The sequence below is a fragment of the Balaenoptera physalus genome, assembly GCF_965194825.1.
Source record: "Balaenoptera physalus genome assembly, chromosome: 9".
NCBI lineage: Eukaryota > Metazoa > Chordata > Mammalia > Artiodactyla > Balaenopteridae > Balaenoptera > Balaenoptera physalus.
In genome coordinates, this window is record NC_138888.1 from 15,110,293 (window position 1) to 15,136,791 (window position 26,499).

The 26,499-nt window shown below is 43.7% G+C and overlaps 1 protein-coding gene across 2 annotated transcripts in view; it reads right to left on the reverse strand.

The window, feature by feature from the left end:
* Positions 1 to 26,499, reverse strand: part of AKAP12 (A-kinase anchoring protein 12) — a 104,544-nt gene that overhangs the window by 28,416 nt on the left and 49,629 nt on the right. Inside the window, exon 2 of one of the 2 annotated variants that reach the window (XM_082474371.1) lies at positions 19,739 to 19,853. In XM_082474371.1, coding sequence (XP_082330497.1) covers positions 19,739 to 19,853 — 115 coding nt within the window. Of the gene's footprint in view, positions 1 to 81; positions 465 to 19,738; positions 19,854 to 26,499 lie in introns of those variants that run through there. The other variant, XM_082474372.1, reaches the window with a different exon arrangement.

Here is a 26,499-nt window from a genome sequence, read left to right on the forward strand (position 1 = left end):
CCCCCGACCCGCCCATGTCCAAATGCAGGTTCCTCCACCTGCCACGGAGACAGGACACAGCTGACCCGGCTTCCGCCTTACCTGTGATGGCGATGATCCCCAGCATCTTGGACGGCGCACCTCCGAGCGGGGAGAGCGGCCGCCCTCGGCCTCTTCGGGCGGTTGGCTGGAGCCGCACGGGGTCTTGCCGGCGCCCCGCCCCCCGCCCCCCCGGCGGTCTACGTTGTGATCGGCAAGAACGAAGCGCCAGGCCACCCTCGGAAGATCAGGGAGAGCCAGAGGTGCCTGCGGAGCTGCAGCCAGAAGCGGACGGAGGCTGCGCTTCCCTGGCTAATTATGCAAGGACCCACCCACCCATCCGGGCCGGCGGGCTGGGGGCCCGGGGCTGGGCTCGGCGCTCTCCAGTCATGTGTTTCGCTTTAAAGGAGAGGAGCCCTCCCCGTAGCTGGCCTCCGTTCGTGGTCAGTAAGGCTCTGCAGAGACCCAGGGAGGGTTTCCGAGTTGCTGGGATGAATAAGACCAGAGTCAGCGGCATTTTATCTAAACCGTTACTTCATTCCTGGCACCGATTTACTTCTCTGTCTCTTAGCTCTGAATATTACTTAAAGGAAATAACCACACAGATATTAAATTCCACTGCCATTTTTAAAAAAAAGACTGTGTTCTGTACCCTTATGCTTGTTTAGAGGCTGATGAGGTGCAAAAATGCTGTTTCCTTTTTAGCACCCATATAGCATTTTATATTTTCACCATCTGCTTCTCACACAGGCACACACTCTGCACTGATCTGGGGTTGGCAACCCTCAGCTGTCCTGTTTCCTGAACTCTCTGAGAAGGGCTGTTATAAGGCGAACATGTGTCTTCAACACTTGGTCCAGGCAACTTTTTCGAAGTCCAAGTGCTAGAGCCTTACGTCTGTTCCCCGCCCCCCGCCAAGCCGTGGTAGAAGTTAGTTAAACTTTCAAATCAAACTATGCCGTATTCCAATTTAGAGACACTATGGCATCTCTAACATACAGGCACACAGCATGAAAATCAGTCAGAGCCGACATTTAAAGTTCAGAAATTTTCGAGCAGCCCTAAATTTGTAAAATCTTTTTTTCACTGAAACTTCAGATTTGTTCTATATAAAGACACAGGATAAGTGAAAAGTTGGGGGGGTTCTTACGATTTTGACACACTATTTCCATTTAGGCCCTCCTGGGTTTGTTTCTTTTTTCATCCTTTTTATCACTTCATGCCTTGCCTGTCTGACCCCATTAGCACAGGCTCTCCCCCTAAGTAAACAAAAGAAAGGTTTTGCTATTGCTTCTTTTCTTCAGGCAGTGAAGATTTTGTTCATCATTGCTCGGGGGCAGGGAGGAAGGTGGGGGGCTTGGAGTGGACCAGAGTGGGCACAGGAAAGAGGAGGGGGGAGGGGAACAGAATTATCAAGAAAGGCTAATAAGGGCTTCCCTGGTGGCGCAGTGGTAAAGAATCCGTCTGCCAATGCAGGGGACACGGGTTCGAGCCCTGGTCTGGGAAGATCCCACATGCCGTGGAGCAACTAAGCCCGTGCGCCACAACTACTGAGCCTGCACTCTAGAGCCCGCGAGCCACACTACTCCCACGTGCCACAACTACTGAAGCCAGCACGCCTAGAGCCCCCTGCTCCGCAATAAGAGAAGCCACCGCAATGAGAAGCCTAAGCACCGCAACGAAGAGTAGTCCCCACTTGCTGCAACTAGAGAAGGCCCGCGAGCAGCAATTAAGACCCAACGCGGCCAAGAATTTAAAAAAAAAGAAAAGAAAAGAAAATGCTAATGAGGACAGACGTGTTGGCTGGCATGGCACGTAGTTGCTCCCTCTGGCCACCAGGGGGCGCTACGCACCCTATCAGGCCTACACCGAGCAAGGTTAAGGCGGCACCGCTGCTGGCAACCAGACCTTGTTACAGAAATCAGCTTCAGCCTCCATAGATTGGATTTCCCTCATGTTCCGGCAAACACCCAGCCTGGCCATACGTCCAAGTGGGAACAGGGAGTGATGTGCCTTGTCCTGAGGCCTGGGAGCTGATTCCCAGAGTGAGCCACTTAGCAGTTTCCTAACCTTTATCTTCCCTAGAAGAGTCTTCACTTTGGTTCACAAATTGCTTCAATTACAGTGAGGGTCTGGTGTGTGTGAAACGTTGCTGGAGCTAATGGCCCCTGTGCAGTCCATAGAGTTAAGGGGTCCGGGCAGCTCCACATTCCTCTCTTCCGCCACCTCACCCCCAACCCTCGAGAGCCCTAGCTGTGCAAATCATGGATAAAGCCGACCCTGAAGGCTGCATTTAATGTAGACCACTCTACATTAAATGAGTGGTCTACAGCCTTCCCAAGCGTGTGTATCGGCCTGGGCTACCTCCGGGATCTGACCTCCCAGCTCGGCATCATTTCTCAGCACCAGCAGTTGGGACCGCAGATGGCTATCATCTGGCGCCACCTCAAATACACATATTCAAGTTCTGGGTGCATCTATTGACTCTCACCTTGCTTGGCTGTGCCACCAGCTCCTTTCCTTTCTAAAAGTCCAAATTCTAACAATAGGACAGGCATCAGCTGTTCGCCTGAGCTGAATGGAAGAAACATCACTAGTTACAAATGCAAGGTCCAGGGCTTCCCTGGTGGTGCAGTGGTTGAGAACCCGCCTGCCAATGCAGGGGACACGGGTTCGAGCCCTGGTCCCGGAAGATCCCACATGCTGCAGAGCAACTAAGCCCGTGCGCCACAACTACTGAGCCTGCGTGCCCAGAGCCTGTGAGCCGCAACTACTGAAGCCCGCGCACCGCAATGAAGAGTAGCCCCCGCTCGCCGCAACTAGAGAAAGCCTGTGTGCAGCAACGAAGACCCAAGGCAGCCAAAAATAAATAAATAAAAAATAAAATTAAAAACCAACAACATTTAAAAAGGTAAAGGTATCGCTATTCAGCTTTGGTGCATAAACGTTGCTTCTTTTCAGGACACTGGTGAAGACAGTGACAGCGCCCGGTTGATATTCTTGGAGTGGTGGTTTAAACCAGGAGGCGGAGCAAGGGGTCACGTGGCAAGCTGTTGCCTCTCCTAGCAGACAGTCCTCCTTTGACCTCCATCCACCTTGAAGAGTAATCAAGGACAGGGCATGTGGCACGGCTGCCTGATAAGCCGCTGTGCGTCTTGGATTTACAAAGAAAGGTCATCAATCAGGATAAAAGCTGGAGTAAAGATCAGACTTGAGGTCAGTGTACAATGCAGGCAACTTTCTTTGGTTACTACTTTCATTCCCTGTTTGCTTGTTTTTGTTACATCGGAATTTTTAGAGGAAGACGTCATCACCAGAGTAAAAATGATGGGAAAATGTTTACCAATATCATAAATGGGTGGATGACAAAAAAAGTGTTTTCCCAAAACTTCATGGTTCATTCAACAAATATTTACCAAGTTTTTGCTCCACGTTAATTATGCTAAGCCCCTAGGGATACAATTGGATACTGTCCTTGACCTCGGGGAGCTCAGTCTTGGGTGGTAGACACACCCAAAGGAAGAAGTAGGCACACTCCAGTTTAACCCACCTCAGGTAACATCTCTGCTAGCCTCTGAAAGGATGGGGGATGCGAGGGGATAGCCCTACCTGAGGCCCAGAAGAAGGCAGTGCCACAGAGGGAACGGCATGCGGAAAGGCATGCCGGAACACAACATTTAGGGAATATACGTGAGTTCTTTATTGCTACAGGCTCAGAGTCTACTCGGGGAGACCAGGAGAAGGGAGGGACAGAGGTGATAACTGGAAATGAGACAAGAAAGATTACATTGGAGGCCAGGTTATGAAGGGCTTTGAATGACATCTTAAGAACTTTGTAACAAATAACTCAGTTAAAAAATGGATCAGGAATTCCTCAGCGGTCCAGTGGTTAGGACTCAGCGCTTTTACTGCTGTGGCCCAGGTTCAATCCCTGGTCAGGGAACTAAGATCCCACAAGCTGTGCAGCATGGCCAAAAAAAGAAAGGAGGAAGGATCTGAGTAGACGTTCCTCTAAGGCAGATAACACAAATGGCCGAGGAGCACGTGAAAAGATGCTCAACATCATGAGCCATTAGGAAAATGCAAATCAAACCCCAAAGTGAGATATCAATTCACACTCACTAGGATGGCTGTAATCAAACAGACAGACAATATAACAAAGAAAGGAGAAACTGGACCCTCATACGTTGGTAGTGGGAATGTAAAAGGTGCAGCTGCTTTGGAAAACAGTCTGGCGATTCCTCAAAATGTTAAACATAGATTTACCGTATGACCCAGCAATTCCACTCCTAGATATAGACCCAAGAAAAGTGAAAACCTACGTCCACACAAAAACTTGTACAAGAATATTGGTAGCAGCATTATTTATAGCAGGCATAAAAGTAGAAGCAATCCAAATGTCCATCAACTGATGCATGGAAGAATAAAATCTGGTTTTCTTTCCAATGGAACATTATTCAGTAACAAAAAGAAATGAACTACTTATACATGTTATAACATGGAGAACCACTGAAAAAATATTGCTAAGTGAAAGAAGCTAGTCACAAAAGAGCACACAGTGACATATTATTTAATTCCATTAGGAACAGGCAAATCTATAAAGACATAAAGTGCACTAGCGGTTACTCAGAACCGAAGAGTTGGAAAGACCGCTAACAGGTAAGGGGGTTCTTTACGAGGAAATGAAAATGTGCTAAAATTGACTGTGGTGATGGTGGTACAATTCTGTGAATATACTAAAAACTACTGACATGTATACTTTTTTTTGCTGCATTGGGTCTTCATTGCTTCGTGCAGGCTTTTTCTAGTTGCGGCGAGCGGGGGTTACTCTTCGATGCGGTGCGCGGGCTTCTCATTGTGGTGGCTTCTCTTGTTGTGAAGCACGGGCTCTAGGTGCGCAGGTGTCAGTAGTTGTGACAGGTGGGCTCAATAGTTGTGGCTTGCAGGCTCAGTAGTTGTGGCGCACGGGCTTAGTTGCTCTGCGGCATGTGGGATCTTCCCGGACCAGGGCTCGAACCCGTGTCCCCTGCATTGGCAGGCGGATTCTTAACCACTGCGCCAGCAGGGAAGTTCCAGACATTATACTTTAAATGGATCAATTGCATGGTATGTGAATATTTCATTAAAGCTGTTTTTTTAAGAAAAAAAAAAAGAATTTTGTATGAGTTCTGGAGGCTGCAGGGAACCATTGGAGATTTTAGAGCAGAGTTGGTGGCACAAAATTTGAACTGTGATTTAGAAAAAGTAACCAGGCAGTAATGACAAGGAGGAAGATGTTCTAGAAAGAAAATTGATGGAAACCGTGGTGACCAAGGAGAGGAAGGAGTCAAAAGTTACATCACCCACTGTTGGATGAAGGAAGGCAGTAGCAGCCACGTGCATCTCTGAGATCATCGGAATGGCATGAGGCAGGTGAAGTCAAAGGTCTGGAACCCTGAGGAAGAGGAATCTGAAGAAGGGCTCTGACAATGGACAGAGATTAGCGGCCATCAAGGAGAAAATAGCATCAGAAGCCCAAAGTGGAGAGGATTAGGAGATGGAAACAGTGGAAACAGTCGGACACAACTCACAAAGTGGTGACTCAGGATGAGAGCTGAGGAAGCCTGGCAGTCAAGGGAGGCTGGACTAGTGGACGAAACGCTGCAATAAAGACAAGGACCAAGACACCAGGGTCAGCACTGACACGATGTTCATTAACTTCTTCCAAGGAGGCGTGAATATTTAACCCAAAATTGAACATCATCGGGAACTGTCGACTTGGACTCACACCAAATCCAGCCCCCGCCCATCACCCCATCCTTCCGTTTTCTTTTCACCCCAGTTTTACGCTCGGAGGAAAATAAACCCAAACCCAGTGAGGTCACTTTTCCTCTGGCTGGAAAGGGCAGGTGAGATCTAAAGGAGCATCTATGCACTGTTACTCCTTTAAAATACTTCAGAGATAATCTCAGGTTGAGTTAGAAGCTGCTGCAAACTAATAACCATGAAGAAGATGAATATATACACTGAATTAAATGCATTGGGCAGGTTCTCCTGGGCTCAGTGTATTTTCAAGTCTCTGCTGCTCTGCTATGAACACAGACAAATACCAGCTAATTGGATTTTACGGTCCAGTTGAGTTGGACATGTTTGTGTAGACATGGTTATTTTGATTCAAAATCCTCAAGACAAATAATCTGAAGACTAGCTCCTCAAAGGGACTATTGTAATACAATAGAAAAGCTAAGGGGGATTTAAAAGTCACTTAACAAGATAATTTATCCAAAAAAAAAGAAAAAAAAAGAAAAAAAAACCAGGCAAGGGGAAAATTATTAAAAAACTCAATCCAAGTAATAAAAGTGATGCAGAATAAGTTTATTTCTCCTCCTATTGAGTTCACATGTTTTTACATGTTTTGCTTTGCCAGTTCTGCTTTTATTAGCTATACCAAATGAAAGTATAGATTTACGTATGAAAATTTAACTGCTTGGGACATATAATATTTAAAGAACCTAAGTGTCCCAATACTAGGAAAATAGTACATTTAACTCTTCATTGGACTATCTGGCAAAACAACATGTTTGCAGCAGTTAATGACATGGAGAAATGCTTACATTGATAGAGAAAGCCACACACCTCTTTGTTCAGTATATAAACTATATAGTCAACATAATTTTAGCTTTGCTTTCTAAAATGCATATATATCTGCACATATGTGAGGGTGAGGAAAAAAAGAGCCCAGAAAGAAAACTAACAAAAGCCAACCATAGTGGAATTATGGGCAATTTCTGCCCTGATTATTTCCTACACTTTACACATCTTCTACAACAACCTCTGTTACTTTCACGGTTAGAATGCAGGCACATTTGACATCCAGCTTGGGGTTGCACGGGGTCGTCCAGCACTGCCGGACTTTGAACATTAGAGCAATACCTCCGATTTTCCATTAAAAATGCAAGGCAGTCTAAACCATGATCAATTCCCAATCATGGAATATATAAACTAGCAAGCTGAAAGCAGATTAAAGTCAAAGTGTGATCTTTTAAAAATTAGGAAATAAGCAAAAAGGTGTTTCATTACCAAATTTGGTCAAGTATTTGCATAGATTTCAAATTCTTTCCTGAGTGCCTTGTGTTCAACTCTTCTATTCCTCTTAGGACTCTGAACTCTCATCTTTGGTTTAGTCTAAAAAAGATTCCAAAGTGTTGAAAAACCAGTTGTAGTTCTGGTTCTTCTGATAGCAATGTGGCCGGGGTAAAATATTCTTTTAAATCTCTGGGCTTCAACTGACGGGAGAATAAATACACCACCCATGCTAATGTTATTCTGAGGTGCAAATAAAGGTTAGCCTCAGCACTACTGAGTGTACTCTAAAAGCATAATAAATGTTAGCTATTGTGCTTACTTTAAACTATACATTCCCCCATGGGGTAAAAATTAGTTCATGGTTCATCTTACTCTTTATATATGAAGCACAGATTTTATATATATATATATATGTGTGTGTGTGTGTGTGTGTATATGTATATGTATATACATACATACATACATACTTAGATAGATATAGATATAGATATTACATAAACTGATATACAGTATATCTCTTCTATTAAAATTTTAGGCGGGGGGTGGGTACCGTTAGGGAAAAAAATGTCTGAAAAGACTCAGTGGGGCAGGGCAGCGGTAATGAAAAGAAGGTTGAGAAATACTGCTTTAAATATAGTTAAGCCTCATTTTAAAAAGTCCTTTGAAAAATACTTCTATAAAGAGCAAGAATGCCTTTTATCATCAGTTTCTCAGAAATGCATCCTAATAAGAGAAGCATCATCTTGCACTAAAAGTAATTAACTTGAGGCTCCCTCTCGATTTTTCAGAAGAGAATGAGACAATCTTTGATTTGTCTGAAGTCTTTCTCAAAAGGAGTGGGAGCGAGGGGCCAGCTGAAGGTTCACGCTGGGAAGAAATAATGATAATTACCTACCCAAGACCCACTGACATTCCACAGCTGCCCATCTGAATTGTGATGTGAACCCGTCAGCAAGCCACATGCAAGACTTCAAATTTTCTTTCTTTTTTTGGGTGCCCAGCATGACTTGCAGGATCTTAGCTGCCTCCCGGGCAGTGAAAGCGCCAAGTCCTAACCACTGGACTGCCAGGGAATTCCCGACTTTAAATTTTCCGGTAGTCACATTAAAAAGAATAAAAATAAACACTTGAGGTTAATTTTAATATATTTTACCAAACCCAGTATGTCCAGTTACGTCAATAGGTACTCAATAAGAAAAATTATTAGGGAAATATTTTACATTCCTTTTTTGTACTATTTCACATGTAGAACACATCTCAAATAGGATCAGCCACATTCCAAGGGCTCAACAGCCACATATGGCCAGAGCACAACTTCTAAAACTACAAAAATAACTGAACATCCCTCCTTTATGCTAACTCGTTTCCCAATGACAATTCATGTGGGATCTTAGTTCCCCGACCAGGGGTGCAACCTGCACCCCCTGCATTGGAAGCGCGGAGTCTTAACCACTGGACCGCCAGGGAAGTCCCCTGCAATGACAATTCTAGCCCTGCTTCCATCTCCTTGCCTCCTGGACAGAAACAACCAAGCTATCCAATCACAGAACTGCCCTTACTTCAGCATCCAATCTAGAGATGACTCCTTTGTTGTCTCAGAATCATCCAGCATAAGCCCAAATCCTATAATAAAGTCCTCCCACCTCCCACATTACTCCATTACTGAGCCACCCATGCTAGAATCCTCCCTTGGTGCAGCAAGCTAAATAAACCTAACTTGGTTTGACTACACATGAGTTCCTGCTGGTCTCTAAGTGGCAAGGAATTAAATTGCCATCGATAGATTTAATTGGTACATCTGTCTCTTTCATTATCTCTTAATTTGAGTTAATATATTCGAATCTATTATTTTCCCAGCAACTTTTACTGTAATCATACACAATGGATAAAGTGCTTAAAATGACTTTTCTTTTTTTTTTTTTTACTTAAAAGGTCAGCTAGTATATTTAGACTGGCTTCAAAAATAATTGCAAAGCAAAAATTTACACTTGCAGGAGTAATAAATTTATTTAACCTGTAGTCACGTGAATGAAAATTTACTTGTAAAGACAACTTTTCTACAAATCTAGAGTGTGATCGTTAAAAGTACATCTTTTTTTAAAGTCAAGGTAGAATTCACTGCCTAGACAAAGACCAAATTCTGGATGACAGAATTTACTTCTAATCCCTCCAGAAAACATAGTCCTGCTCACCAAAATTTATTGCATAAACTCCAAGGTCATGGGAATTCCCTGGCGGTCCAGTGGTTAGGACTCCCAGCTTTCACTGCTGAGGGCCCAGTTTCAATCTCCCTGGTCGGGGAACTAAGATCCCGCAAGCCACTCAGCACAGTCCAAAAAAAAAAAAAAAAAAAAAAAAAAGGAATGAATGTTTAGAACAAAAAAATCAGTTCTTAGAAATTAAAAATATAGTGACAAGATGAAATCTATTCTCGAGGACGTTCTCCAAGAGTAAAGAGATACAAACTAGAGAAAAAAAAAAGTTTTACTTAGAACCATTCTAGAAGTTCTGAAATCTGAATAATAGTAATCTCGAAAAGAGAGCAAAGAAAGAGAGGGAAATGGAAGACATAACTTCCTGCAAATGAAGTACATGGGTTTCTAGACGGAAAGAGGTCACACGAACCCAGCACGTTGAATAAGTGGATTCACATGAAGCTCCATCATTGTCAGATCTTCCGAACTCCGTGAGATAATGAGCTGTCCGAGGGATTAAGATCAGAATAGCATCAGATGCCAATAGTAATACATTTCTCAAGATGACATTGATAGACTCCTACTGTGTTACAACACTGATCGGAAATTAACACAACTGGGGCTTCCCTGGTGGCGCAGTGGTTGAGAATCTGCCTGCTAATGCAGGGGACACGGGTTCGAGCCCTGGTCTGGGAAGATCCCACGTGCCGCGGAGCAACTGGGCCCGTGAGCCACAACTACTGAGCCTGCGCGTCTGGAGCCTGTGCTCCGCAACAAGAGAGGCCGCGATAGTGAGAGGTCCGCGCACCGCGATGAAGAGTGGCCCCCGCTTGCCGCAACTAGAGAAAGCCCTAGCACAGAAACGAAGACCCAACATAGCGACCAATCAATCAACCAATAAAAAAATAAATAACTCTTGAAAGCAGAAACCTACCATTTAAAAAAAAAAAAAAGAAAAGAAATTAACACAACTGGGGGAACGGTCAGGGCCAAGATTTGACACGCGTGAGGAAGACATCACATTTCCGTACACTGAGCTTACTAAGTGAGGCCACAGAGCTTGAGGTGAATCCCGGGGGCTCTGCAAGAGGCTGCTTAGGGGCAAACCGTGGCTCTGCTAAGGAGACCTTTTCGACCTTCCACTTTATTTACAACTAACAATGACTTGAAAAGTGGGATTTCTCTTATTCTTATCTCTAGCTACTGTTATCATGTAAAGGCTGTCGTCTGCTTATGATCATGTTGGGTGAAGTACCAAAAGGGTGACTAAGGATTCCAGCGTTAGAAATACCAACGTGCATGGATATTTTCTTCTATCGTCTTCATTCTATTTGGCAGTAGTTCCTTTAGCAACATCCTTGGTAGGGGAACTCCTTTATATACTTCTGAATCAATTTACTTCTCTCCTCCAATCAATTCTTTCAGTACGTAATCCTTGGTTTAAAGCAAACTAAGCTGTTCTCGTGTTTTAAAGAGTCTGAGAAATAAACGCTTCTTTAAAAGTGGGAATATCGAAATTAAAACCCCGTTATGCTTGGCAAGCTTCCATCAAGCACATCCATATCTGAAATATATATATCAGCCCTGGCATTTTTCTTTGAATGTGAGACAGCTTGTCTTCTCTGGGGCGGTTCTGCTCAGAAGAGAAAAGATGAAAGGAAAGACACGATAAATGTTTTCAAATACTTAGAGGGCCGCGATGTGGAAAAGGGAGGTGAGTTTGTTCTATGTAGTCCCAGAAGGCAGCACCAGAAGCAGGGAGCAGCTGGAGGAGGCATATTCTCACTCCAGTGGAATAACTGGTTTCCTTTTATGGAGAAACTCCCCAAACCTTCCCGTGTTTAAGCAGAAGAGCTTTCTGAGTGGGGGCAGGAGCCTGGCGTAGACAGCCTCAGCGTTCCTTCCCACGGAGGCTTCCTGGTCCCAAACCTGGCTTTCCAGCTGACAATCATAAAGGCAGGTGTCCCGGGCTGAACTGCATCCTCTCCAAATTTGTATGTTGAAGCTCTAAGCCCCAGCACATAAGAACGTAGCTGTATTTGGAGAGAAAGTTTCTAAAGAGGTGACTAAGTTAAAATGAGACTGTAAGGGTGGACCCGAATCCACTCTGACTGGTGCCTTATAGAAGGGGATTAGGACACACAGAGACACCAGGGATGGGCACACACAGAGGAAAGACCAAATTCTGGATGACAGAACTTACTTCTAATCCCTCCGGAAGACATAGTCCTGCTCACCACAATTTATTGCATAAACTCCAAGGTCATGGGAATTCCCTGGCGGTCCAGTGGTGAAGACACAGTGAGGACACAGCGAGAAGCCGGCATCCGCAAGCCAAGAAGAGGCCTCAGAGAAGCTAAACCTGAGGCCACCTTGATCTTGGTGAGAAAATAAATTTCTGATATTCAAGCCACCCATTCTGTGACATATTATTATGGCAGCCCGAGCAAACTAATACAGCAGGATAACTTCCTGGTACTTGGTGTCAGTCTAAATACTGCGTGTCCGGTTTAAGACACATTAAAGCAACCAGTTCATTCAATTAATTCAATCCAGCGTATATCAGTTTTCACCAAAATAACTAATGCACGCGTTGTTAACTGGGGGGCAGGGGGGACTACTTGATATCACATTGTACCGACACATTAATTACAAAAACAGTTCGTAAAAATTCAAAGTATGGTGCTCAGGAATAAGACTCAATTGATAGGCTAAAAAGTTGTAGAACTTAAGCTCAGAGAATATACCTTCCAGAGATATATACAAATAAAGATCAGAGGATTTATGTTATCAAAGCATCCTTTCATATAATATAGGGACATTGTGCTCTAGAATATACATTGCCAGGACCATTTGGGGGTTGCTGTATTAGGTGAAACTGGAGCTGTTTTAAGAACGTCTTTCAGACCTAAATGTCAAAAACCTAAATTTTTTTTTTTTTTTTTTTTGGCTGCGCCACGCAGCACGCGGAATCTTATTTCCCCCAACAGGGATTGAACCCGTACGTCCTGCAGTGGAAGCATGGAGTCTTAACCACTGGACAGCCTGGGAAGTCCCCTAAAGAATTTTTATTAAATAAATAAAATGCTAAATTTAATGTTTCCTTTCTTGGCTTAGTTACCATTAGAAAACCATTAACTGCCTCGATCCCTCCAAGGGAAAGGGTCTGAATCTTGGTATGTTACTTGGACAAGCTATAGGCCATCTTACCTAGGCTCCTCCTCAAGTGGGCCAGAGCATCCATCCTATTCATGGGTGCCCTGGAGTAGCCTCAAAATTACAGCCATTTATAGGTAAGTCTTTGCAGTAATTTAAGATTAACTGACAGTCTTTAGGGCATTTATCAACATCTTGCACTCATTCTGGGCCAGAACCAACCCCTAATTACATGATTCTGATCTCCTCCCATGTAGGGGGAGAAAAACGTTACTTTGTGGCCACATTTATGAAGCTCCTTATCTTTCTTTCATACTTAAATAATTACATATTGAGACATTCTTGAATGTTTTCCCGTCCTGAACTTTTTTTTTTTTTTTAATTTACTTATTTTTGGCTGCATTGGGTCTTCGTTGCTGTGCGTGAGCTTTCTCTAGTTGTGGTGAGCGGGGGCTACTCTTCGTTGCGGTGCGCGGGCTTCTCACTGCGGTGGCTTCTCTTGTTGCGGAGCACGGGCTCTAGGCGCGTGAGCTTCAGTAGCTGTGGCACGTGGGCTTCAGTCGTTGTGGCTCACGGGCTCTAGAGCGCAGGCTAGGTAGTTGTGGTGCACGGGCTTAGTTGCTCTGAGGCATGTGGGATCTTCCCGGACCAGGGCTCGAACCCGTGTCCCCTGCATTGGCAGGCGGATTCTAAACCACTGCACCACCAGGGAAGTCCCCCTTTTGAATTTTTTGTTCATTAAAGTAAAAACTTCAAATCTAGAAGATGGCTTTTAAGATCAAACTAAAAAGAAAAAACATAAAAGTGTTTTTATAAAAAGGCATAATGAAATTGCCAAGTAGATTCCCACCTGCCTAAAGTCACTTGCATATCTTCAACAGTTAATCCATCATTGGCTTTGTGATGCCTATATTACCAGTACTGCTGATGGGACTCAGTCACAGAATTTCAGAGACGGACGAGGATGTTCATTTTACAGATGAAAACTGCTGCTCAATGAGATAAAGGGATGTATTCAAGGTCACACAGAAAAACACTGAGAAAGGCAGTCTCGCCCGTGTTTTACTCTCCTGGAATTAACTGATTATAAAAGGGAGGGAGGGTTGATAGAAGCCTTACTCCTTCTTCCTTCACGCAGCCCACCCCAAATTTTCAAGTTAGAACAAAAGTAAAGGTCCATTGCACTGTCAGACTTAAATAGACTTCAGAGGGAAGAAAGCTCTATATAGCTTGGATGTTAGTTACTGAAAAATAAATCTGTGTTTCTTTAAAGATGAAAGCAGTAGAGTATTTGTACCAGAAATTTGTCAATGACATAACTAATTTCAGAGAGGCATGCTAAAAATATTGCTGTGGAGCAGAGGACTGAATTAAAACCAGTTCCCTGAAAGTGCAGACTGTAGGACTTTTGCCTAAGTTCAAGGCCTATTTTGTGAGTGTTTCAAAACATTACAAAACAGGATACAGCCTGAGAAAATGTCATGTATTAATACTGTATTTGAAGTACCAGAGCGTTGGAAGGGAGACCCCTCTCTGTCTATCCAGCCTTCATATTTCATAGCATCACTGGGCGTTCTTATTTAGTTGCAGGCAGGTCAGGGTCTGATTTCATGTTTCCAGGCAACAACACCTGGATAACCAATAGTGGGCACCTGTGAGAGCCCAGCACTGAAAAGTACCAGCTTTGTCAGTGCTGATGCAACAAAGGAAAGGGAGCCTTGGATCCATCTAGAAAGCTCTGGTATTTACATAGGGAATGAATTGATATAAAGGGAAAAGCAAACATATCCTCCTCTCCCATATGAGTGAAAATGTAATATTGTTAACTCTGACTTAAAACCGTGTCTTCACTTATTCAAATTTTTTTTTTTTGAGCACTTACTATGTGTCAGACACTGTTCTAGGCTCAGGGGATTCAACACTGAAACATAAAGATCCCACCCCGACCCCCCATCCCAAGAAATGTCTGCTCTCATGGTTCTTATATTTTAGCAGAGGTGGGAGGTAAGAGACAGGCATACGAAACGCCAGATGTTGACAACTGATGTAGAGAAAAATAAAGGAGGCATGGAGGGTAGTATTTGTGCAACACACATGTCTTCATGAGAATACTAACAAGGTACCAATTACGTCACAAATTGAAGGAGAAAAGGGATGGACTCATAAAAACATTTCTTCCCAGTTGGGAAAACTGTATCACAGAAAAACAAGGATTTCAGAGGGTCATCTTTCAACAGAAACCTAGAGCAGCACTTGCGGTACTCATTCTTCACATAAAGTTATTAAATGATCAAAAAGCAAAGAAGAACAACTTGTAACTCCCAAATGGATTTTCTGTAAGGTAACAAGATCCACGGGGAGGGCTGTGATCGCTTGGCAGTAATCTCCGGCCTTCCCATATCCCAAAGGCACTGTACACCAGAAGCTGCCAGGTTCAAACAGCAAATTCAATAAAGGCCAAGACAGTGACATTCAGCACCGTTAGAAACATGAAATTCTCCACAGTGCTGCAGATTCAGCTTCTAGATAACTGAGCAACGGATCCTCCATTTTTGTTACTGTATCTGCAGGGAAAATGTCAGGATGTAGAAGACTAGAACCTTGAGAAGGATACGGAACACACTCTCTTAAAGACTTCTGCTTTAAGTGACAAGATTTTTTTGGCGCGGCGGGTATTTCTTCTTGGGGGTGAGAGGATGTTTTCCAGGCTCGCCTCCCAGGTCAGAGAAATCACGTGCAGTGATTCACGTGCGTAGTTCCTTAAGCGGCCTCCTCACCATGCTGCTCAGCAGAGCAAAGCCTGTTCCCCCGGTTTGCTGGCTGATACTTGCGGCTGACCCCAGAGTAGCAAATGCCAAGGGCAGAGCTCCCAGCTGCAGCTGCTGGTGTAAATGCCCTCACTCAGGGTATGCAAATAGTATAAGGCATATGTGGACAAAAATTCAAAAACCAAGGAGAGGACCACCATTGTGTGTTTGTTTCACACAAGCAAATGTGACCTGTGAAGGATGGAGAAAACATAACATTCACAGGCTTTACAATGTTTGCTGTAGCTACTCTGCAGAAAGACAAATCTCAAAGAACCCCAAAAATAACTGCCTTGTAAATGATATATTCAAATGTACTAAGATCACAGTCACATGATTAACTCGTATATGGCAATGAGTTCGGTAGGCACTTTAACAAATATGTTATTATCAAAATAAAGAGGTCTCGGGACTTCCCTGGTGGCGCAGTGGTTAAGAATTCACCTGCCAATGCAAGGGACACGGGTTCAAGCCCTGGTCCAGGAAGATCCCACATGCCACAGAGCAACTAAGCCCGTGCACCACAACTACTGAGCCCTCATGCCACAACTACTGAAGCCCGTGCTCCTAGAGTCCGTGCTCCACAACAAGAGAAGTCACCTCAATGAGAAGCCCACGCACCAAAATGAAGAGTAGCCCCAGCTCGCGGCAACTAGAGAAAGCCCATGTGCAGCTACGAAGACCCAAACCAGCCAAAAATAAACAAATAAATAAATTAATTTTTTAAAAAAAGAGGTCTTATGTTTTTTGATTTTGTAATACTTAATTTCCCCATCTGTTTGGAAAGAAAATAATCTGCCCAACAGATATTAAGACTGAATCAAAAAAAGAAAAATCTAAAAGTTTTAATTTGCAAAAATTTGAAATCTAAAGTTGGACCCGGACTGAGATATAATGTTTTAAAAATCATTCTTGTTCAGGCACCCATAGAAACTCATAGAAAACCATATAAACGATAGACTATAAAACAAACGATAATCTGGGTTGGGAGGGGTCTTCTTTTTTATTAATCTTTCCAGCAGAAGAGATTAAAATCCGCAGAAGCAGATTTTCCACAAAACTAATGGCACTTGTGCAGCCCCTGTGAATGCTAGGCATGGCATGGCTGGATAGAACTTTCTGGTTGGGAAAAGGCTGTATTTCTGTATAAGCATTGTGATAAATGATAAATCGCCTAAAAAGAACTCAGAAAAAAGGGACTAACTCCAAGGCTAAAGTAATTTGTTGTGAATTCTTTTTTTTTCATTTTAATAAATATTTGTTTTCATGCCTGACTGTATACTCTCTAAAAGATGGCCCCTGAAATTATATGATCTTCAAACTCCCTCCAAAACACACACACACACGTGTGTGTATATATCTATATATCTATATATATAGATATATATGTGTGTGTGTGTGTGTATGTGTGTGTGTGTGTATATATATATATGTATATATATATATATGTATATATATATATATATACATATATATATATATCTGAACCCTACTGCATAGTTTTGAAAATATTTAGTAAGCAGGTCCCTTTTTCTGTCATTTAAAGAAAGTTTACAAGGAAATAGGATTTCATTTTCACTATAGGAAGAGGATTGGTTCTGAATTACCAGTATTTCTGGTTTCAGAAAGACAGCAAGTCAAGGTAGAAGAATATTTTGCATTCTACATTTGTCTAAATATTGTCTGTCACTTTAAATTAAAAGCCCTCGAGCAGGAAGGCCCCTCATTTGTAGTTTTCTCCCATCCACGGATCCACCTATGGCAGGACCAAATTCCACTGCTGGCCAATCCTCCCAGGGACCAGGATGGCTCAGAGCTTTCCTTACTGAAGTGGGCAAGAGTAGAAACAAAGGCCCACCAAATCCTACAAATAAGCATTACATACCAAATTATGCCTTCATTTACATTACAGTAAGCTGCCATGTAGAACACGGATTCCTGGAAATACATAAAATCTAACCACAGGTTATCACCTATGTCAAAAGAAAAGCATGAAAATATACTGTTTAATAATTTAACATAAAGAATTTTCTGCATTTGCATTGCTAGGCAGACAAAATAGGAAAAGAAAAAATAATTAAAAACAAGTGTACCAGGCTGCCTCAGAGACACCCTAACAAGCCAAAGCAATAACAGTTCTGCTTAAAACAGTAAAAGCTCAGCCCAAAGGCAGAGCCTCCAGAAATGTCTCTGGGGGGTGGCCTCTGCAGCCCTGGGCCACATGGGGGTCCTTTCTAGGCCCCCAGGCCTTTTCAGGATCTGTGAAGGACAAGGTATATTAATTACCACTCTTCCTGCGAGAGGCATCAGTATTTGCTCAGACCCCCAAGGCCATGGTAGGCTCAGGGAGACAATGGAATAATCACAGGGTGGGAACAGAGTCACTTTCCGTAAAAATCAGTGTTTAAACACATGGCTGAAAAGTGAAAGAAACTACATCTGGACTAAACGAAGATAGCCAGCGGATCTCCTAGCCAGTGGATCTCCGGTAAACAGGTCACAGATTAGACAGGATTTCCACGCTACCTAAGATTGTATGGAAACAAGGGCATCGACTGAAGCCCCTCCCTTCTCTTATCAACACTCCACACCAGATCTGATAAAAAGGCCTGGCGCGACACTCCCTTGGGGGCATATTTCAGTGATCCCACATTGCCAAAATACTTTCTGAAGCCACTCGCCTTTCAGAAGAGCCCTCCGACCCAGCGCATTTTCCCTTCTGGGTTTTCATTCTACCCCTTGCTCAGACGATGCCATCCCAGTGGGCAAGCCTGTGGACGTGCCCCGCACAGCGGGTGAGAGCTCGTGCTTGGAAATCTGCTGATCTGGGTTTGAATCGAGATAGGACCTGTCTCACAGGGTTACTGCTAGAGGCCATACTGCACAAAAGGCACAGTTCCAGGACCCATAATAAAAGCTTGTGAAGTGCTGGCTGTTCTTATTCTCATCCCTTCGGCTGGCAGCCCCTGTCCCAACAAATCTAAACCTAACCTCCCCTCAGTCCCCAGACCTTATCCCACCCCCTGACCTCAAACGAGGGCTCCTCCAGAACTCTGAGCAGCTCTCATCTCTTGCAAAATTCATTAGATAATCAACATGTTGCCTTGTCTTAACCTTTTTTTTTTTTTTTTTTTTGGCCATGCACCATGTGGGATCAAACCGACCAGGGATCAAACCCGTGCCCCCTGCATTGGAAGCCTGGAGTCTTAACCACTGGACCGCCCGGGAAGTCCCCCTTACTTTCATCTTAGGGAGCCTTCCATAGACTAGCTTGTCTCCCCTGATGGACCGTTTCTTAGCTTTCTTCATCCTCTCTGAAGCACAGGGCACGGTGGCTTGCCCATCCATGGAAGGCTCCGAAACGGCTGTGGCTTGATTTGATTCAAAAGTTATCATGGGAAGGACAGAGCGTGGGACTCTGGAATTTGAGTTGGGGCCGTTCCAATTACTTTGGTAGATATTATTTGAAACTCTCGCACTAGGTCGTGCAGATCCTCTTTCTGTGAGGCTGTATGTATTTCTAGCTTTATATGGTGCCTGTGGTGCTATAGAAAGATCAGGATTCCCACCAACTTCAAAAGCAGCCCCCTGCTTGCAGCAGCTCCACAGGGGCATTGAACACGAGGAGAAACAGGTTCCACATGTTAGAAGAATCTCATCTCAATGAGGCAATGGCCAGTCTCCTTTCACAAGACTTTCCCTTCATTTGTCTTATTCACATTACATGTAAGCATGAGTTCACTGTATGGAAAATGATCATTCTGAGCCTCTTCAACAGTAGTGGTTAATGATTCCTTTATGACTAAATGGAACAACGAGACAAGAAACAGGAACAGAGGAAGGTTCTCCAACACGTGGCCTTTGCAAGAGACCTACTTGTCAAGGTGCTTGATTCTGACCCCCAGGTGTAGTCCCCAGCCCCTCCATGGGCTGAAATCAAACCAGTGATAGCGTGGTCACAGATGTGCTTTCCAATAACCACCTCTTGAGGATCTCTGGGCTCAAGAGCTATAACACATGCAGCATACCATAGTTTGGGCAAAGATGTATGCACCTTGAAATGTACACTACCAGAAAAATCTTCGCAAGGCCAGTAGGCTACTCTAGAGTGAGAGATACTGACTCTGAAAGCAACCAAGACTTCAGCATTTCCAACAAGAATTCACATTCGACATCAGACAAGTAGTTGGAATAAGGCAACAATAACAACAACAACAAAAAGATCATGAAGTTTCAGGTAAGGATGCCTGAGAAAAAGGAAAAACAACTTCACTTCCGATACCCAAGCGTTACTATAAGCTCCCACGGGGCTACGCAAATGGCCAGATAAATACTTCTTTCTGCAATCAATTGATTGCTTTTGTCAACATCACCCACCCCCAGGTAGGATGACAGTGCCCATTCTACCCAGGCCTGTTTTTATTGTTCTGCAGGGATTGCAGGTGTTGTTTGTTCTCCAGCCCCCGGTTCTGCCCAGCCCCCGGCAAGGTGACTTACCATCTGTGACAGTGACTTCCTCCGCCTGGCCATTCAGGGCTCCCTCCTGGAGGCCGAGCTCTCCTTGTTCGGCTAAGCCGTTCACAGTGGACAGCTGACCATTCTTCTGTAGTAGCTACGGGGAAGACAGAACCATGTAAACTTAATTTCAATCTTCACAACCAATTTAGAAATGATACTGTAAGTTCGAGAATATAAATCATTAAGAGGAGAAATACAGAGAAATGGAGGGCTGGTGACAGTGAAGATTTAAGTCTTTTTTTTTTTTTTTTGTCTGAATGATCCAGCTATCTTACAAGAGATACAAGGAGCTATGAGCAAGCAGACAGGACTCTGTATCTGGATAAAGGTACACACCATTCATGCATTCGTTCACTCTTCTGAAAAACCAGGCATAGGCATGATACACAACAGCCATCATTCCAGGCCTGTTTGAGATTTCACAACGACTAAGTCAGGTGTGGTCCCAGACACTTTGAGCTTACAAACTACTGTGGAAGGCAGACAACTCTCTGAAAAATATTTTTTACTTTAAAATAATGTTTCCTTGTGATTAGACACAAGTTATGCATAGTTGGCTGGAATACATATCTAAGCGACAATGTGTCCTTCTCGGGGAAGAGGGCAGACATTTAAATAAATAATTACTGAATTGCAGCTATGGAAACTGTCACGAAGAAGGAATACACACAGCAAATGACAACAAACAGAGGGCCATGACCTAGGCCAGGGTGTCGTGAAGGCTTCTCTGAGGAAGTAAAGGTAAAGCTGAGATCTAAGATGTCAGCAAGGGGTATGTGAGCAAAAGGTAGGGGAGGCAAGTGAGAAGGCCCCGTGGTTCAAAGGCCAGTGTATCCAGAGCCAAGTGAACAAAGAAGAAACGCCTAACACGTGTATGTATTCATGAGTCATTGTATTTTCCTTAAAAATATTACTAAAACGGTGGTTTACAATCGTCCCCATAGGATAGCCCATGCAATTGACGTCATCAGATGCAAAAACAGTAGACATATAGACATGCCCAGTTTTTTTTTTTTTTCCACCCCAGGGCTTGCAGGATCTTAGTTCCCCAACCAGGGATTGAACCCGGGCCCACAGCAGTGAAAGCGTGAGCCCTAACCACTGGACTGCCAGGGAATTCCTAAGACATGCCCTAATTTTTTAAATCCTGAGAATACAGGTAAAAAGTTTTAAGCCAAATAAAAATCGTACGATAACCATTAGGAACCTAAGGATTTCAACAATGCTTATGGTCCACATACATTTCTCATTTTCCTTAAAACAAACTTAGCGAGGTGCTAGTGTTTCCATTTTACAGATGAAGACACTGAGACTCAAAGTGATTACAGAGGGGTAGGCTGGCTGGCCACGGGTCCCACAGCTCAGCCATGGCCTGAAGGCCAGAGCTCACCACCAACTACTTCCAGAGATTTTTCTTTTTCTTCTTCTTCTTTTTTTTAATATACAGATGGTTTCTTTTTTTTTTTTTTAGTATTTATTTATTTGGCTGCACTGGGTCTTAGTTGCGGCATGCGGGATCTTTAGCTGAGGGGCATACGGGATCTAGTTCCCTGACCAGGGATGGAACCTGGGCACCCTGCATTGGGAATGCAGAGTCTTAACCACTGGACCACCAGGGAAGCCCCCAGAGATTTTTCCACAACATAACAAAGTGTTGGAGGACCTGTTACTATGCACAATGACAAAATGCCTTAAATAGTATCCCATAGTACCCAGACCCGATCATGCCAAAGTAATCTCAAAGCTGGACACTCTGTTTGGCACCATTCCATGCCGTTTACAGGCCAATGGAGCATGCTGGCCAAACCATAGGCTTCCATCAGAGCCTTGAAGGGAGTAGATCCAATTCAAGACGATCAATCCAGAAGGCTCGAACGGTGCTGAAATGGATCTCACCTGGCTGTTCCCTGCTCCCAGCAAAGATGCCCTGCAACTGCAAAAGCTGCCTTCTGAAATACCGTCACTGTACGCTAATACTCTCACTACAGATGGGAGAGCTGGCTTCAAAATGCCCATGCTGAGTCCGTGTATTAGAAAGGATGCTCAGATTACACTTCCACTTAAAGTCTTCTCTTACCAAAATATGAAAGATGGGAGTTTTAAATGAAACCTAAAGACGAAAGCACAGGAGATGGGGCAGGGGGGTATCCCCACAATGCTCATCAGCAAAAATGTCAGCGTTTAAGAGTATTTTAACTAAATCCACTAATCTTATGCACGAGTTAGACTGAGATTTCATTAATAATGTGATGAAGAGCTAGTGGGGGAAAGCAGGAAATGCATATTATTGTGGGCTACACGGTCAACCAATGAATCTTAAACCTAAAAAATTTAACACAGATAGCATGGCATGGCAACCTAAGCAGGGGAATGAAAGACAGCCATTCTAATACCTCGATTTCAAGTCAAAAAACATTGGTCAACTGTGCTACTAGTTTAGGACCCAGAACTCTGAAGTTTATTACAGAGTCTAGAGTTCTACAGAGTTTCTGTAATTCTTGAGCTATTTCTCACAATTCTTCATGAATTGTCAAATCCAAGACATCTTTAGCAGGAGCCAAATTGCGTATCTTTAAACTTGAGGGATCTACAGGACACGGCACAAATTTTCATCTACTCTTTTAGAAGTGTTACACGTATACAATGATGTATTACATTAGATGATATAAAATAAAATGAGTCTTTGAGATCACCTGCCAGCCCCCTCTATAGTCAAGCGTGATAAGCAAATTGTGGATTAGTTATTCCCCGTGACCACAGGGCAACTGTCTTTACCTCAGAAAGGCACTTGCTGACTTAACTTTGGTGACAATTTATGACAGCAACATTACTGAAACTGAGTTTTGAGCTTATTTTATTATATGCATAGCTTGGGTCCAGCAAGTGTGCCCAAGCTCTGACCCATGAGTGATGTCTTGAGCATTCAAAGCCCGTGACACACCAGCCCTCCACACAACAGTGGGACGTCATTCCATTCAGCCATACTCAGACATGTCCACCATTCTGTGTTTCACTTAGAGATGCTTTTTACAAAATCTCACGTGTTCTTGTAGATGGATAATTCACTTTTTGGGCAACCCAATCTATGGCGTTTTGGTTTTCCTTTTCTCCATTCCCAACCATCTAAATCATTCACGCTATTGTTAAGGGTTCAGGTGCTTCCGAGAGTGATCAGCACGTTAAAGTCACCTCAAACCCCAAGAAACCTAACCCACGGTTCCTTAACGCTTAAGTTCTTTCTGTCTTTTCTATGTGTTTACATGCACACAAGCTTTTTTTTTAAAAAAAAACAAAAATGGGGACTTCCCTGGTGGCACAGTGGTTAGGAATCCGCCTGCCAGCGCAGGGGACACGGGTTCGAGCCCTGCGGGAAGATCCCACATGTCGCAGAGCAACGTGAGCCCGTGCGCCACAACTACTGAGCCTGATCTCTAGAGCCCACAAGCCACAACTACTGAGCCCATGTGCCACAACTGCTGAAGCCTGCGCGCCTAGAGCCCGTGCTCCACAACAAGAGAAGCCACCGCAATGAGAAGCCCGCGCACCTCAACGAAGAGTAGCCCCCGCTCGCCGCAACTAGAGAAAACCCGCGTGCAGCAACGAAGAACCAATGCGGCCGAAAATAAATAAATTTATTTTAAAAAAAAAAGAATACATGCTTTTATAACCTGATTGCTTCGTACATTGTGGATGCATTTCTTTGTCACTAAACGCACATCTGGCTCGTCCTCAGTCTTTCTCTCTTTTCTCTGTAACTCAGATGCCCACAGAAGACAAGGATTTCAGTTAAGCCCAGATAGACCCTGAAAGACGTACAGACACAGCTCAGTGACACATGGGGTGGGAAGGGCCGGGGCCGGAGCCAGACGAGATGCGAGGGGAGGAAAGCGGTATCGGATTGAAGTTTCCAAACGCGTTCATGCTGAAGCTTCCTCACATAGCTTTATCCATCCACCTTGTTCTTACTTTTATGAACAGTTAGGTCTTTTGAGATGAGAGCTAGACTTCAAAGGCATGCTTTTTGCACTGAAACACAGCTAGCACCGGGAAATCTATTTTCCCACTGGATTTCTGCTTCAAAAACGGTAAACGCCCCCTTTGAGCAAATCAAAACCCTAAATGTTTTCAAGCTTATCTCCCTTGAGTGGGTCAGCCAGAGTTTATTCCCGTAAAGCACTACCACATTACAACTAAACAAGCTTTAAAAACAAGTCTCGAATGCTTCCAGAAACAGCGTTGTCCTCTCATTCCTCTAAGAACAACAACAGAAAACATCAAAATGGTAGCTGAGGCATGGCAGAAAAGCCACCCGATGTCTCTGTCCCCTTTCCTTCTCCACAGGACGGCCCACAGTTTGCTCTGAACCCCTTTGCAGAGTAAGCTGTAGGGGCATCAAGCTCTTTAATGAACATGCTAAACCATGAACAAAACGGGTGAGCTCTTGACGTGTGTCGGGATGCTGGGGGAAGAGGAGGCGAGCCTGAACCATTTCCTCCGCAGGAGTGATTCTCCCGGCTCCACCATCTCACTGGAGGACCAGCACAGGCGGGAGAGGCCAGAGCCCTGCAGTCCACGGAGCAGATGAGGCTCTGAGCAGTGCAACTGGTCCCAACGATAACAGCAAAACCCAAGAAGCAGAACTGTTACATGGCTGTAACCAGAACCTTGTCAATAATACAAGGAGGACACATGCACAAATGGTGGGAATAAAAAAGATAATCTGGAAATGATTTTAAATCCCATGTCAGAACTTATAAAGAAGACTCTTCAGGGACTTCCCTGGTGGCGCAGTGGTTAAGAATCCGCCTGCCAGTGCAGGGGACACGGGTTCAAGCCCTGGTCCGGGAAGATCCCACATGCTGTGGAGCAACTAAGCCCGTGCGCCACAACTACTGAGCCTGCGAGTCACAACTACTGAGCCTGCATGCCACAACTACTGAAGTCCGTGCGCCTAGAGCCCGTGCTCCGCAACAAGAGAAGCCACTGCAATGAGAAGCCTGCTCACTGCAATGAAGAGTAGCCCCCGCTCTCTGCAACCAGAGAAAGCCCGCGTGCAGCAATAAAGACCCAACACAGCCAATAAATAAATAAATTAATTAATTTTAAAAAATGGTACCAACAAAGCACATGTAATAGAGATGTATTTTATGTTGTAATATTAAATTTAAAAAGCAAACTAAACAGTTATAGATACAATATGATTACAAATATATATAAGAACATACCCCAAATAGCTAAATATATGGTGATAACAATATTACCAAATTGTTAATATCACAGTATACCAAATAATCATCGGGGAGGGAACTATGAATTTTTCATATCCTTTGTTTTTCTACTTTTCTGTGTTCTGTTCCTTGTCTAATACACCTGATTACTTTTATAACTGGGTGGTGGGAGAGAAGCTTTTCCTTCACAAGTTATTCTGTCTTAGTTTGTTTATTGTTAGTATGGCTGGGAGACAGTTAAGAAAATTTTGCTTTACCGATTGCCAGTCACATGAATTTTCATGGGAAAAGAGAACTGCTTTAAGATAGGAACTTGACATTGAGATCATATTTCAGGAGCCTTTTCATACAAACTAAGCCATATTCACTCCTCAACTGTGGATGATATGGTGGGCTCAGAAGCAGAGCAGAGGGCTGGGTGCTCTGGGGCAAGATGAAATACTTCAAATCTGGTATTTTATAATTGTCACAGGCTGAAACTTGGTAATTCCAGGTCAGCAAACAGGAGGTGGCCGGGAGAGCAGGGTCTGATCTGCCATCTACTTGATCTTTGGCCTTGGGAACGTTATTTAGCTTCTCACAGCCTCCTCTCTTTTTCTGTAAACTGGGATAAGAATTCATTTCTACCTACCGTAATGAATATCTGCAGCATCACCCCACACATGTTAAGTGGCTAATCAGTCAACTATTAACATAAGTTTTGGCAGTTTTTGTTCTACCATTTGCTCAACAACTGCGATCTAATGGGAATGAATTGCCCTGTGCCCATTTCCCCTCTAAAAGACTTCCTTCCTGTTGCCTCCAAGCTCTGCACCCAACAGAACACCTGGTATGAAGACTCCTAATTCTTCTAATTTTCTAATGGTCTGGGTGGGAGAAGAGGAGCAAGGTAGTTTATACAAAGGTCTAAATGGAGGGGAGCCACCTGAGTTTTTTCTTTTCGTTTTTCTTTTCTTAAGCCTAGAAGGTACAGGGGAACAGCAGACAGAGCACAGTCAAGCTCCTGTCAGCCATGGAACCTTATCTCTGAGCTCATTTTCCCAATTATAAATTGAAACTAATACCATCTCTATTTTCAGGCTGGTTGAGATTCAAATGAAATAATATTTGGGGAAGTTGTCTCTCTAAATGGAAAAGCACTCAGAAGCCATCATATAAGTCTGTCCACTTGATCAAATCAAGGCCAAGGTTGTACGCCAGTATTTTTCCAGCCCTTATATCACACTAAGGGTGACTTTTAAAAATTGTCCTCATGTTTGTGTTAAAGAGGGTTTCTTTCTTTCTTTCTTTTTAAAAATTTTATTGGATTATAGCTGATTTACAATGTTGTGTTAGTTTCAGGTGTACAGCAAAGTGATTCCGTTTTCAGATTCTTCTCTCATACAGCTTTTTCAGATTCTTTTCTCATATAGGTTATCACAGAATATTGAGTAGAATTCCCTGTGCTATACAGTAGGTCCTTGTTGGTAGTGTGTGTATGTTAATCCCAAACTCCTGATTTATTCCCCCCTA